General features: G+C 51.6%; 1 protein-coding gene across 1 annotated transcript in view; it reads right to left on the bottom strand.

Moving 5' to 3' along the window:
- Positions 1-14,858, bottom strand: part of LOC128111680 (mucin-4-like) — a 31,727-nt gene extending 16,869 nt beyond the window's left edge. Inside the window, exon 1 of the mRNA XM_052739905.1 lies at positions 14,516-14,858. Coding sequence (XP_052595865.1) covers positions 14,516-14,858 — 343 coding nt within the window. The remainder of the gene's footprint in view (positions 1-14,515) is intronic.
- Between the last annotated feature and the right edge of the window lie 336 nt (positions 14,859-15,194).

Raw genomic sequence — 15,194 nt, 5'->3', positions numbered from 1 at the left:
CCCTCTCGAAGAAGTTTGTCTGGCTTCTCTCGATGCTGTCTCCTTATCCTCATGATGCTGCTCCTTAGAGCCATAAGCTTTTGCCTCCCACCCCTGGGCTGCTGAGTTCCTGCCCTTGGCCGGTCCCCGAGCAGGGGTGGGGGTGGGGGTCTTGGGGCCGTGGGGTCAGATGGGCCTGTGCAGTTTTGGTGGTCTCGGCTGCAGGCTGGGGAAGGCTTTCTCAACCCGACGACAAGATTGGATGCTCTCTAAAGGCCAGTGGGACCCTTCCCGCTGCATGTCCTGTGGCCATGGCTCTCCTTCTCCAGCCTGCCCTAGCTGTGGCCCTCAGAACCATCCAGTGGCCACTTGAAGTGCTGATGTCACCTCTGTTACTAGGTCACTGACGGTCCTAACAGGGGAAGCAAGGAAGCCTGGCTGCCGGGCTTCCTCCTCAGTCATTCCTGCCAGGAGCCACAGGGTTGTACTCCGGTCCCGGTCCACCTTCACTCTGAAGAGCCCCGGCTTTCCCAGGAAAGAGTTTCACCACTACAGCTCTTCCGTGGGAGCTCTGAGCTTTCCATCTGACCCGGGGCCAGTGCTCCAACACCTTTTTCAAAAGTGGCCCTGGGCCCAGAGGAAGGTCCTGTCAGCAGGAGCGAACAGACAGCTTATGATGGCTTATGACTCAGACATATGTGGGGCCGTAGGAGACCCCTCAGGGAGCCGGAAGGAATGGACTGAAGGGTCCCAGACCCCCAGAAGCTGCCTAAAGCAGTTTAGTGACTGGATTTTCCCAGGAAGCCCCTCGTAATGTCCCATCTCTGCGCCCGCCCGCCCTCCTGGATCCGCTCCTGTTATCTCAGGACAAGCCACATTCCCCAGTCATTCATCTCCATCCTCCTCCTTTCCTTCTCTGGCCACGCCCCTCTGCCCTCTCCATCGCCTGCACTCTGGATCCTCTCTACCGAACACAGAGTTCAATGATCCAAACAGTTTGGGGCAAGTGGGGAGTTGGTACCAACACTTTTGGAGTTGACTTGGGGAGGAGGTTTACAAATAGCTTTTATGTATTCTTTGACATTTCCATATACCTAAACAGTGAATCTTGATCATATCCATACCCAATAAATAGATTTTTTTTTTTTTAGGAAAGTTCTCACATTACAGCTCAAGCTGGCCCAGACCTAACTAAATAGTCCAGGCTATCCTCAAACTCACAGTAATGCTCTTGCCTCAGCCTCCTGAGTGCTAGATGACACTTGAGCCATCAGATCTGGCTTTTGAAAAAAAAGTTTATTTTTATGTGTATTTTGCCTAAACATATGTCTGTGTACATGTGTGTGTCTGATGTTCACAGAGGCCAGGAGGAGGTGTCAGATCCCTCTGTTACACACAGTTGTGAGCTGCCAGATGGATGCTGGGAATTGAACCTGGATCCTCTGCAAAAGCAGCCAGTGAACTCCCAACCCACCTGTCTCTGCCTCCTGAGGGCTGGGATTACAGGTATGTACTACCTTGTCCAGCCCCAAGAGTTGAGTTTAAATCACACAATGTAAAAATTCAGGGGCTGGCAGAAGGCATAGTTCAATGGTACAGAATATGTGGTTAGCGGAGGCAAGACCCTGGGTTCCATCCCCAGCACTGAAAAAAAAAAAACAAAGCAAAGCTGGGCTGGGGTGTGGCTATTAGTAGAGTGCTTTCTGTGAATGGGCAAACCTGGGGTCCATCCCCAGCACCACACAAACTTAAGAATGTGTTGTGGTTGCTGCTGTTGTTTTGAGACAGGGTCTCTCTATGTAGCCCTGGCTGTCCTTGATCTCACACAGATCCGACTGCCTCTGCCTCTCAGGTACTGGAATAAAAGGCATGTGCCACCATACCCAGAAAATTTAAGAATTTAGACTATTGTGTTGTGCCATTCACTGCCATGCTTTGAGTATAGAGAACAGAGGTCTGGAAGGGTGGGATAAAACTTGCACTCAGGACCAGGACAGTTAGCACAAAAGCCAAAGCAATATGGTTCCCATGGCAACCCTTTCTTCCCAGCTAAGAAGGCCCTGAGAAGCTGAAAGACCAGGGCCCTTCAGTACTGTTCCTCCTGGCTCCTCGAGGGGCTTACCAAGCAGCCCCATCTACTTGGTCTAGGTTCCATTTTCACACCTGCTGGCAGGACTCTCTCCCAGACCTGGGCCACCTCTGAAGGTGGTGCTCCCTCACTTCCTGAGGCATGGGAGCCTGGAAGGCAGGTGGTTGAGGACAGCTTCATTTGCTCTTAGACAAAATGTTAAAGAAAGCTCATGCATGCCTGTAGTCTCAGTGCTCAGAAGGCTGAGACAGGAGGATTACAAATTCAAGATTGATTTAAGCTACATACTAAGTTACCCAGTGAGAGCCCCCCCCTCTCTCTCTCTTTCTCTCTCTCTCTCAGAGGAGGAGGAGGAATGAAGGACAGGCTATCCCACTTTTCTAACACCCGACTTTGGCTCTGTGTGGCATGCCCCTTCTAACCTGCTCCCCGTAAAGCAGTACCTCCAGTGAAAGCTTCCCCAGATCTGTTGAGGTGGGAAAGAACTATGACTCTGACCTAGGTCTAGGATCCTGACTCCTCACCCTTCGCAGAATACTCAGACACCCCGATGCACAGAATGAAACCTCAATTTGGAGTCAGGCCAGCAGCTCGGGAAGTGGCAGGAAGAAGTCTCGGGGACCCGGAGACCATCCCCAACAGGCCCTGTGCCCACCCGACCCCAGGGAGATGAGGCTGTGAAAAGCCAAGACTGGAATCAAAGTTCGGAATGGCAGGCTTTTGTGGGGGGGGCACACTGGCCGCTCTCAGCATCCCCGCCCCTGCCCGGCTTCTGTCCACCATTCTCCAGGCTGGCCTGCCTCCTGCCTCCCAGTTCTGCTTCCTTCCACAGTGTTCTCCTTATGCCCCTTTTGCTTTGATTCATTGATTTCTCATCCATCCTGTTCTCTGGTTTGACCTCTTTGTAAGTTTTTCTTTCGCTCCGGCCACCGGCTTTTCCGTTTTCCCCCCCACAGTCTCTCCTCAACTCTCCTGCTGTGGTTCTGCCTCTTTCTCTCTCTATGTCAATGAAGTTCTGGTCCCCTCCACTGTGGGTTCCCCAAACCAGACCACCTCCTGCCCCCCAGACATCTGTGTTTCTCTCTGCCTCTGCCCCTTCTTTCTGTCTGTCTGGTGTTGGCCCCCTTACCCTTCATCTTCCACCTCGTCAACTATCTACCCATCCACGTTTCTTTTTCTCTCCCTCCTCCTCGTCTCTCCTCCCTCCTCTCTTCCTTCCCCTCTCCCTGGAGCCAGCCTCCCCTGCCGCGGGACTCTGTTCCAGACGCATCACTTACCAGCTAGCCAGAGGAGACAGTGATAGAAGCAGCTCAGGCACACCCAGGGGACCCTCCAGTGAGGCCCTCTCATGGCTCCCAAGAGTCCCTTAGGCTCCCCCAGGAAGCTCCGAAGCTCAGAGGTGGCAGCAGCAGGAGGAGCAGAAGAGAGCCTGTCCCCACTGGCTGCTGGCCCCAAACAGGTAGATTTCCCTGGAAGGGCCAGAATGAGTACCAGGAGGAGGAGGACAAAAGAAGGCGTGGCCTCATGCCAATCATCCCTGCCCGGTCTTTTCTTTCCTCAATCACCACCCCCTTCCCCCACCAGGAAAAAAAAAAAAATACCTGTACACCCAGAGCTCTGCTCCCTGTCAGCTTGAGCCAAGTGGGAGGAGGGGAGGGAAGGAGAGGGATGTGGGGAAAGAGAAACAAGACTGACAGGAAGTGAGAGGGCACCTTCCTGCCCAAGGTCCCTGGGACCTCTTCTCCCTCTCCTCGGTCTGCGATGGTTGCAGCTACCATAGGCGTCAGCTGGATCGCTTCAGAAGAAAGGGCGGGACAATAAGGAAGATGCAGCACAGAGAGAAGGACTCTGGGGCTAGACTAACAGGAGGAAAAGAGTGAGATTTGGGGGGAGTGAGGGCAACCATGTGCAGTAAGGGGTGGAAGCCATCTTTTGGAAGGGGTGATGAGGTTAGACCATCTGCTTGGTGTCAGCATGGGAGACATGGTGGTTGTCTTCCGTCCAGGACAGGGAATGCCTGAGGCCCCTGGGAAAACAGCTTGAGGGATCTGCCAGGGTCAGCTGGGGTGATGGGTAAAATGCTTATCCATAACCTGGAAGGCTCTGGGGGCTTGGATCACCCCATTTTGGAACTCACCACTTTGGGTCACCTCTCAGAACTCAAACTCAAGCCAGAAAGGGTATGAGCCCCAAACAACGTATGCCAGGCAGGACTCTGAAGTTGACAGAGGGCTGGCGGTAAAGCTGCGTGAAGGAAAACGGGAGATTTCTCCTTCGCCACAGCATGCATCTGCTTCTAGTGCATCAAGGCGCCATTCTCCAAGTGTGTCTGTGGAGTGACTGGTCCCAGAGCAAGGACGGAGCCCAGAATGAGGAGTCAGCATTTTGGCATTCTCAGGCAGAGACGGCCTTGCCAAGGCAAAGTAGAGGCCGGCAGTTCCATCTCATGAGACCACCTCAGAAGACCATGGTAGACCCAACACCTGTTGACCATGGGAGTGAGACACCCTGGTGTGGCCCGAGCTGCACTCTGCCCTTGTCATGTAGATACTGTAATACACTACAGAGACATGCCTGACATCCCAGGCACCCTCCACCCGGCGATGCACAAAATCACTCCACTGCTTTTTAGGAGCAGGAAAGCTAGATGGTAGAGAGGGATGTATGGCATCAGACCCCTTGACAGAATAGCAGGAAACTGTCACTGAAAACAGTTTGCATAGGTACCCTTGACCTTAGGGGTCATTCTTCTGTGTTAGCTCTTTTTCCTTTTAAGATTTATCAATTTATAATTTACACGCACTTGTGTAAGCCTGCATGTGTTTGTGTACACCATGGAAGCCTGCAGACGCAGAAGAGGGCATCAGATCCCCTGGAACACCGAGTTACAGGCAGATGCGAGCTGCCCTGTGGGTGCTGAGAACTGAACCCGGGTCCTCGGCAGGAGCAGTACCTGCTCTTTGCCACTGAACCATCTCTCCAGCCTCTGTGTCAGTTCTTGCTCACGGTTTCTCCCTGTTAACTTGCCACCTGGGTTTTTGTGTGTTTCTTTTGGTTTTGTTGAAACAGTGTCTTGCTATATAGCCCAGGCTGATGACCTGGAAATGCTGATCCTCCTGCCTCAGCCTCCAGAGTGTTGAGATTTCAGGAATGTGTTACCTACCATGCCTGGCTCACCATTGTTGGTGATGGTGGTGGTGGTGGAGGTGATGGTGGTGGTGGTGGTGGTGATGGTGGTGGTGGTGGTGGTGATGGTGGTGATGGTGGTGGTGACGGTGGTGGTGGTGGTGATGGTGGTGGTGATGGTGATGATGGTGATGGTGGTGATGGTGGTGGTGACGGTGGTGGTGACGATGGTGGTGGTAATGGTGGTGGTGGAGGTGGTGGTGGTGGTGATGGTGGTGGTGGTGGTGGTGGTGGTGGTGGAGGTGGTGGTGGTGGTGATGGTGGTGGTGGTGGTGGTGGTGGTGGAGGTGGTGGTGGTGGTGGAGGTGGTGGTGGTGGTGATGGTGGTGGTGGTGATGGTGGTGGTGGTGGTGGTGGTGGAGGTGGTGGTGGTGGTGATGGTGGTGGTGATGGTGGTGGTGGTGGTGGAGGTGGTGGTGGTGGTGGTGGTGGTGGTGATGGTGGTGATGGTGGTGATGGTGGTGGTGACGGTGGTGGTGACGATGGTGGTGGTAATGGTGGTGGTGGAGGTGGTGGTGGTGGTGATGGTGGTGGTGGTGGTGGTGGTGGTGGTGGAGGTGGTGGTGGTGGTGATGGTGGTGGTGGTGGTGGTGGTGGTGGAGGTGGTGGTGGTGGTGGAGGTGGTGGTGGTGGTGATGGTGGTGGTGGTGATGGTGGTGGTGGTGGTGGAGGTGGTGGTGGTGGTGATGGTGGTGGTGATGGTGGTGGTGGTGGTGGAGGTGGTGGTGGTGGTGGTGGTGGTGGTGATGGTGGTGATGGTGGTGGTGACGGTGGTGGTGACGATGGTGGTGGTAATGGTGGTGGTGGAGGTGGTGGTGGTGGTGATGGTGGTGGAGGTGGTGGTGGTGGTGGTGATGGTGGTGGTGGTGGTGGTGGTGGTGGTGGAGGTGGTGGTGGTGGTGATGGTGGTGGTGGTGGTGGTGGTGGTGGAGGTGGTGGTGGTGGTGGATGGTGGTGGTGGTGATGGTGGTGGTGGTGGTGGTGGTGGAGGTGGTGGTGGTGGTGATGGTGGTGGTGATGGTGATGGTGGTGGTGGAGGTGGTGGTGGTGGTGGTGGTGGTGGTGATGGTGGTGATGGTGGTGGTGGTGGTGGTGGTGATGGTGGTGGAGGTGGTGGTGGTGGTGATGGTGGTGGTGATGGTGATGGTGGTGGTGGAGGTGGTGGTGGTGGTGGTGGTGGTGGTGGTGGTGGTGGTGGTGATGGTGGTGGAGGTGGTGGTGGTGGTGGTGATGGTGGTGGTGGTGGTGGTGGTGGTGGTGGAGGTGGTGGTGGTGGTGATGGTGGTGGTGGTGGTGGTGGTGGTGGAGGTGGTGGTGGTGGTGGAGGTGGTGGTGGTGGTGGTGGTGGTGGTGGTGATGGTGGTGGTGGTGGTGGTGGTGGAGGTGGTGGTGGTGGTGATGGTGGTGGTGATGGTGATGGTGGTGGTGGAGGTGGTGGTGGTGGTGGTGGTGGTGGTGATGGTGGTGATGGTGGTGGTGACGATGGTGATGGTGGTGATGGTGGTGTTCATTTGTTTTTGTTTTGTTGTTTTGGTGACACTCTCTAGATTACACCTTCTCATCCACGAAGGACAATGAAAACTCCAGGTCACACCAGAGTACAGTTGGTGTAAACCTAACACAGATAGTCTTCCAGGGGCTGATTAGGACATCTGAGCTTTCGAACTAGCTTTTTTGCCCAAGGTGAGTCACAGTCTTTCATCCTTGTTTTTCTCGTCCGAGAACATGGGGGGTAATGACACCCATTCCGTTCTGGTGATAACCAGAACAGTGAGCTTACAGATGAGAGAGTGATTTATAAATGTTAAGACCCAGTAGAGGGCATCTGGCTAGTGGGTTCATCCTGACGTCATCCCTGCAGAGAGACTCAAAGGGAGCAAGCAGGGAAACAGGGAGAGTCTGAGGTGGAGACCGAAGCTTGTCTCTCCCCATAGTGGTCTCTCCTGCCTCACTTGGGGTTTTTCAGTGTTGGGACCAGGAGCTACAAATTCCTGAGAGGAGGTTGTGATATTCCCTTTATCCCCTCCCTGTCTCTCTCAATTCCCTTCAACTTTCCCTCTGAGCCCGGCTCCTTGCCTTGCTCATTTCCCAGGGTTAGGTGTCTGTAGTGATGCCCCGCTCTTCACCTGGCTGAGTCATACGGAATATTTTTTCCTTTTCTTCTGCCCTCCCAATGCATCCTATGGGTAGGTGAGAGGAGACTACCATTGGCTTCTCCTAGCAGTGCCCTGTCAAGGCCTCCTATGGCTGCAGCTGCTGGGTTTGTTCCAGGCAGGAATCTGATAGGGGAGGGCAAAAAGAACTCTGTTAGAACTTGGGATAATGAGATGATACTAAAAGCTTTCCCCATGGTAGAAAGACAGACTGAAACCAACAGCTGAGCTCAGGACAGAAAAGTCTGGATCTCTCCTCTGTGTGTGTGTACATGCACTTGGGCATGCATGGGTGTGAAGGTCAGAGAATAACATTGGCGTCATTCCTCAGTCACCATCTATCCTTTTCGGGGGTGGGGGAGTCAAGGTCTCTCATTTACCTAACCAAATAGATTAGGTTGGCTGGCAGGGAGCCTCAGAGATCCATCTATCTCCATCTCCAAAATGCTGGATTCCAAGTGCATATGGTCACACCTGGCATATTTTATGTGGGTTCTGGGCCTTGAACTCAGGTCCTTGTGCTGGCAAAGCAAGTACTTTACCAACTGAGCTATCTCTCTTTAAATTTCTAGTCCCTAATTTCTTGGGGTGCCCTACCATAACTCACCGACTTCGTATGTTATACCTCCATACGACTTGGAGCATTAATGAAGTTACTCTGGACTAAATGAAAATACTAGAGTGAGATTGGGCAGGAAGAGGAACATTCATTAAAACTCATTAAGTGTTGATCAAAAAGATTTTCAGTGTGTGTCCCCTGACTCTGAGCATGGCTTATTACTTCCTTGTCTCGCTGGGGAAGACTGAGGTCACAAGAGGTGAGCATGTACTCCCCTCATTACTACGTCATGGTCAGGCTGGGTGATCAAGTGAAATGGAGTCTGCTGATTTCCTTCATGGTTCTTGTTCTGAGTCACACACTAAATTGGAATCTGAGCCAGGTCTTCCTGGGCCCAAAGTGAAAGAAGGAATTGACCTGAGAGTCCTTATTGTGTGCTTGGCTCTCTGTTACTTCCCCATGGCAGACACTAAGGTGGCCTTCACTGGGTTGACTTGTCCGCTAGCTGCAAGGAGAAAGCCCCCGCTGCTCTTGAGCTGTCCTCATGCCCTTCTTCCGGTGGCCCTTTGGCTAATGACTGAACAAAGTAAAGACTGTTTCCATCCTGGGACTCCCTCAGGTGGGCAGTGTGTGCATCCGAGTTCCCACAGGACAGGGGCTGTGACTCTGTCTGTCTGACTCTGTCTGACATCTGTTCTGCTGTGTCCTCCTGTCCGACCCTAACTCCTTAATATTGGGTGGGCCCTTTCACCCCAACTCCATCTCCATTTCCAACAGGACCCAGCTTGAGACGCTGAAGGAGATGATCATTTCAGAGAGGAACTCAGAACTAGGTCAATCCTACCCCATAGCCTGGCCTCTCCCACTGGTCCATAGACAGCACCACTGTAAGGAGGAATATGTCCTGCTGGTCCTTGCACCCCACTCTGCATGCTCTTGGCTATGTGGTACCTGTGACCTGCGAGCAAAGGCAAGATTCTCATGCTATGAGAGATGAGGAGAGGGACTGATGCCAGTGTCCCCAAGGCTGGATCCAGCAGCAGCATGCTGTATGCTGATGTCTCTGCAAAAGAGAGCCATGGTAACGAAGGGAAGTTCTGTGCCCACAGCCCCAGCCCCAAGGCCATTTGGCATTTGGACCACACAAAGGCCACCATCCTCCTCCCAGGATTGAGTTTCTCGGCCTCTTTCTCTGAAAGTGCCAAGCATTTTCATAGTGATTAGTTCATTTCCCTTCTCACTTCACCAACATCTGGGCACCCCATGACTCAGGGGGCTGCTTTGGGTGCACAGGAGGCAGAGAAGGCCAGGGTTGGCTTAAAGCCCAGGATTCTCAAATTGTTCTGTTTGGCCAGCTTTACTGAGAAGAAAACCAAAACTAGGAAATTTACCACAAAAAGTCGGAAAGGAAGGATCCAGGCCCATGGATTTATCACCTGTGTCCTACAGCTGGGCTCACTCTCTTAAAATCTAAATTAAAGAACCTCAGCTGAATCTTAGCGTGAAAAGAGATGCTGGTAGCCATGCAGTTTGAGTCATTCTTCCAAGGAGGAGGTGTGTCCATTCACTCAGCTTGAAGGTGGCTGAAATCAGGTAGGTATTCTATTCGCTTTCTGCTTAGCCTTCATGTTATTATTAAGCTGGTTTGTGCCCTTTTAATAGACCAGTTAGAACCGCTTTCCCAAGTCTAAATCTCTACCATGAGCAACATGAAGAAACAAAACATGAAGGACCCATGAGATTGATAATGCAGGCCAAACCCAAAGTTGTCCATACACATAAAATTGGAGTATGTATCCTAGTGGATAGAGTGTTTATCTAGTATATTCAAGGATCTGGGTTTAATTGCCAGCACCACAATTAATCCTTCAATCTCTTCAATAATGTTTCTAATCCAGGTGGTGATACTTATAATCTTAGTATTTGGGAGGTAGAAGTAGGAGGATTATGAATCCAAAGCTAGCCTGGGCTACTTAGAGAGACCGTCTCGACTTAAAATTAATTAATTTAAGCTTAGCATTTTCCCATTATGATAAAGATAATACATGCTCATTATGGAGTCATAGAAAAATATTTAAGAGAAGATGAACATCATTAGCTGTGCGGTGGTAGTGCACGCCTTTAATCCCAGCACTCTGGAGACAGAGACAGGTGGATCTCTGTGAGTTTGAGGCCAGCCTGGTCTACAGAGTGAGTTCCAGGACAGCCAGGGCTACACAGAGAAACCCTGTCTTGGGAAAAAAAAAAAGATGAACATCATTGATGTTTTACCACTGAAGAACACTCTCTGAACCATCGTGGAAGAAGGGGAGGAAAGACTGTAAGAGCCAGAGGATCAGGGAGTTTGCTTTCCCCCAGGAGAGCGTAGAGATGTTTTGTTGTTGTTGTTGTTGTTGTTATTGTTTTGTCTGAGACAACATCTCACCATGTAGCCCTGGCTGGTTTGGAACTTAATAGACAGACCAGGCTGACCTTGAACTCACTGGGATGGGTTTACCTGCTGCCGCCTCTCAAACACTGGGATTAAGGGCATGTGCCACATACCCATCCCATAGATTTTTAATTTATCATAGACTTCTTTATTTGTTTATTTGTTTGTTTAAGACAGGGTCTCACTATGCAGCTCTGGCTGTCCTGGAACTCACTCTGTAGCCCAAGCTGTCCTCAAGCTCACAGAGATCCATCTGCCTCTGCCTCCCAAGTGCTGGGACTAACGGCGTGTGCCACTACACCTGGCTAAATTTATCATATTCTTGACATAATTTGTATCCATACTTTAAGAACTAACCTTAAACCTAAATGTTTCGGTTATTACAAACATTTCATTCACTTTTTTTCCCTTGAGGCACCCTTGCCACGTAGCTCCGGTGGCCTGTAACACACTATCCTCCTGCTCCAGCTTCCTGAGTGCTGGGTGTGTGCTGCCACACCTAGCTCACTTGCATATTTTGGAAGACCAGGTAATATGTCACTGAATGCCACCATTTGCATCCTGTATCAGTACAACTTGTTTAACCGAGTCGGACGCTTGGGTTGTTTACAGTTGTCTCTGTTACAAGTCACACGTCATATAGAGATGAGAGTTTCTGTACCCACCGCCCCTCTGTCTTGAGGCTCATTTTTTTTTTCAAGCTAGACTCCATCCTGGTGTGCTTTGTTCCACAGGTTATAGCAGGAAGTTGACATGAGTTGGCTTATTACAGGCTATAAAATGTTTTCTTGGACATTTAGGGGGTCGATTAAATCTTCTGACGTTGACAGCCTAATGGTGGAGGCCCAAGCAAGAGCAGAATGGGATAATTACTACTTTTCACTGGGTTTGAGAAACAGGTGGAGTCCCCCAAGACTCTTTCCTGGGTGAGCCTCCAGCTATAATGCATGACCAAGTATCAGGCATCTCAACTGACTACCTTGGCCTTGAGTCCTGGTGCAGTGACTGTTCTAGAGAAAAACGATGTGAAAACAATTTGAAAAAAAAAGAGGGAGTGAGGAGTGGTTGAATCAGCCAGAAGTTTAGAGCAGGAGGCAGTGGAAGTTGACCTGCATCTAGGTGTGGGGGAGGCCTGCTCTTTCCCCACACTGGGAGAATGACTGGCTGGACCACAAGGCCAAGGGGACAGAGGGAACAGAGTCAGGGAGTCCTAGCAAGTTCTCTGGCCCACACTGTGAACAGAGGAAGCAGAGCTTAGACAGAGATTAGCCTGGCAACCCAGCAGCCAGTAACTGCCTGACCCCATGCCCCAGACATCATGCCTAGAGCAAGGACTGGTGAAAAGGACAGGAAGAGGACCTTGCATTCCCGGGGCCTCTCTCGAAGGGGAGCCTAGACACGAAAAGGGGGACTTTTGAGGAGAGGCCTCTGGGTCTGCGACTTTGATGTATGCTGTGTGCTGTGCATGGAGAAGCTTCAGTAAGGGCAGGCCGAAAGACCTCTGTATGAGCTTCCCAGATAACAAATCTGGCCACTTCAAGCCGCCGACATCTATTGTCTCACAGTTAAGGGAACATGAAGTCTAAAATCAGGGTGTTGCAGGACTATGCTCCAAGGGTTCTGGCGGGAACTATTCCTTGCCCTTCTCCTTGCCTCTGGGGTACCCAGCAGTCCTTAAAGCTCTTGGGTTTACCCCTCTGATGTCTGTCTTCACTGTCACATGTCACATAGCCATACTCCCTGTTCATCTGTCCTCTTTTCCAGAGGTCCCTTGTCACTGGACAAAAGCCCACCTAATCTAGTGTGGCCTCAGTCTGACGTAACCAATGACATTTTCAAAGACATTTCCAAATAGATCAGCATTCTGAGGCTCCAGTTGACATTCTGGGAGTCCAGTGAAAAGCCCTTGAAGTAAACTTGGGGATGAGTAAATGTTTGGGTCATTACATGGAAGTTCGCGGGTAAAGCATTTGCCTAGTAGTCACTGCCCTAGCTGACCGGTGACCTTCTGTGAGCATGCCAGCAAGTGATCCATTTCATCCTGGCCTGGTCCTGGGAACCAAGGACTCACAAGGCAGGATGGGTAACCAAGAGAAACAGCTGCCTGGTTCCTACCCACATCTCCTTGGGGCTTGAAACCTGGCAGGCAGCTGAGCCTCATCGGCCCATGGTGAGAGCCCCCACCCACTGTCCGAGAGGGCTGAGGAGAAGTGGTAGAAGCAGGAAGGTAAGAGCCTGGTGGTGCCAGCCATGCCCACCCTCTCTGCCTTCAGCCATCTTCTCTCAAAGGTGGACAGGCTACAGTTAAATGCCAGTTTCACACATTCTAGCTCCCCCTAAAACTCCGAGAGTAAGGGTGAGAGAGGGCACGGGGACAGGAGGACAGTGTGTGTAAGAATAAGTTAACCCCACCCCAACCTCAAGCACTTCACAGCCGGGGGTGTCAGTCAACTTCCCATGTGCCCACACAGATCCCCACCGCTCTCCAGGTGGGACAAACTGGACCCAGACATCTTCCTCTTAGCTACCTAATGCCAGACTCTCCCTTTACAGAAAAATGTAAGGTCTCAACATCTACCTACCTCCTCAAAATTGCCTCCCCAAGCCAGGCATGGTGGCTCACACCTATAACCCCAGCCCTAGGGGAACTGGAGCCAAACTCTGTTATAAATTGGAGGCCGGCGTGGGTGACAGAGTAAGTTCTGGGTTGGGTGGGGCTATAAAGACACTATCTCAAAAAGGGGGGGAGGGTAAGGAAAAGTAAGAGGAGAGGAAAGAGGAGAAGAAGGGAAAGGGAAGGAGAGGAGAGGGGAGGGGAGGAGAGGAGAGGGAAAGGGAGAAGAGAGGGAAGGGGGAGAGGAGAGCGGAGGGGAGATGGGAGGAGAAGGGAGGGGAGGGGAGAAGTGAGGAGGGGAGAGGAGAGGGGGAGGGGAGGAGAGGTTGCTTCCCTGGGGGCTGGAGAATTGGCTCCATGGTTCAGAGAACTTACCACTCTTACAGAGGACCTGAGTTCACTTCCCAGTTCACGTCAGATGGCTCACAACTGCCCATAACTCCAGCTCCAGAGAATCTGATACTCTGATCATGAGTACCGGCCCTCGCTTGCACAGACACACATAATTAAAAATAAAAACAAGCCGGGCGGTGGTGGCGCACGCCTTTAATCCCAGCACTCGGGAGGCAGAGCCAGGCGGATCTCTGTGAGTTCGAGGCCAGCCTGGGCTACCAAGTGAGTCCCAGGAAAGGCGCAAAGCTACACAGAGAAACCCTGTCTCGAAAAACCAAAAAAAAAAATAATAATAATAATAAAATAAAAAAATAAAAACAAGTCTTAAAGAAATTGAGTCCCCAAATACACTTGGAGTGTCCTCTCTTCCAGTCCTACTTCCTGCCCACAAGCCCTGGGAGACAGAGGGAGAGAGGACAGCGATGAAAACCACATCATGTGTGACAGCAATAAGAAAAGATGAGGTTTCCCTTGATGTACAATAAGCTGCCCAGGCCCAGGGGAGTCGCTGGCTGCATTTCTCTGAGAGTGGCCGCTGCTGTGCCCTGCAAGGCAGAGCAGGTACGAGGAAAGAGTAAGGGCTTTGGTGTCATTCTGGGCAAGTGACTTTCTAGATGGGCCTTGGTCTCCACACCTGCACAGAGTAGCCACCCTGGCAGCTTAGGACACAGTTGATGCTCAGCACATGATTGTGGGATCCATGGGTGCCCTCCAAGGGAAGCAGACATGGAAAGATAGTAGAAGTTACTGAGCAGGCGTGGTGGGACACACCTGTAATCTCCACGCTTGGAAGGCTGAAACAGGAGGATCAAGGGATCACTGAGGCCAGCAGAGGAGCTACATAGATGGTCTCAGAGACTGAGAAACAGGGAACTAGGGGACAAAGAGACAGTACAACCAGACTACTGAGAAGATGGATTTGAAAGGACATTTTTATCAAGGCTTGATTTTTTTTTCAAGGATTTCTGGGTTTTTGCTTGTTTGTTTTTGGGGTGCAGGGAACTTTATTGATAGTATCCAAGGGCTCTCTAAGCCCCTCCCCTTATTCTGGGGGTCTGGGATGGAAACTGTGAGGGGAGATGCTCGGTGGCATGTCAGCTCCATGACAGACGCATTGTGGGTAGGAACACAGATGCCATGCCGGTGAGCTCCCCGTTCAGCTCTAGGATGACCTTGCCCACAGCCTTGGCAGCAGCAATGGATGCAGGGATGATGCTCTGGGCAGCCCCATGGCCGTCAGGACACATCTTCCCAGGGGGCCATCCACAGTCTTCTAAGTGACGGTGATGGCATGGACTGTTTGGGATCATGAGTCCTTCCACAGTGCCAAAGTTGCCGTGGGTGACTTTGGGGGTGGGGGTGGGGGGGGCTAAGCAGTCGGTGGTGCAGGAAGCACGGCCGACGATCTTGAGCGAGCTGTCATACTTCCCATGGTTCACACCCATCACAAACATGGGTAGCAAAGACTGTTGGGGTCCAGCCCCTCGATGACCTTTTCCCAGGGTCCGTGGAAGAATCTAACAACCAGCTGAGGAATCTAACCTTAACGATATCAAATGAATCTACGTACATGAAACTCTTTAGTCCATTCGCTTTGTTCTTCTGAGTCAGTTCTGTCTACACTGCTTCTTTTCTGCTCTCATCCTTTGCTCCTTTCTTGCCTGATTTCTCTCTATACTTTTCTGCTGTTCTCTCTAAATTCTATCTTAATTCTCCATCTAGTTCTTCCCCATCTAGCTCTTCCTCATCTTCCATCTCGTTCTTCTGGTTCTTCAATCTAATCCTCCTCA

Source organism: Peromyscus californicus, unplaced genomic scaffold (genome assembly GCF_007827085.1).
Source record: "Peromyscus californicus insignis strain IS unplaced genomic scaffold, ASM782708v3 Scaffold_16__1_contigs__length_79575227, whole genome shotgun sequence".
Taxonomy (NCBI): Eukaryota; Metazoa; Chordata; class Mammalia; order Rodentia; family Cricetidae; genus Peromyscus; species Peromyscus californicus.
The sequence above is the reverse complement of the archived record's forward strand: the minus strand, read 5'-3'. Positions and strand labels throughout refer to the sequence as shown.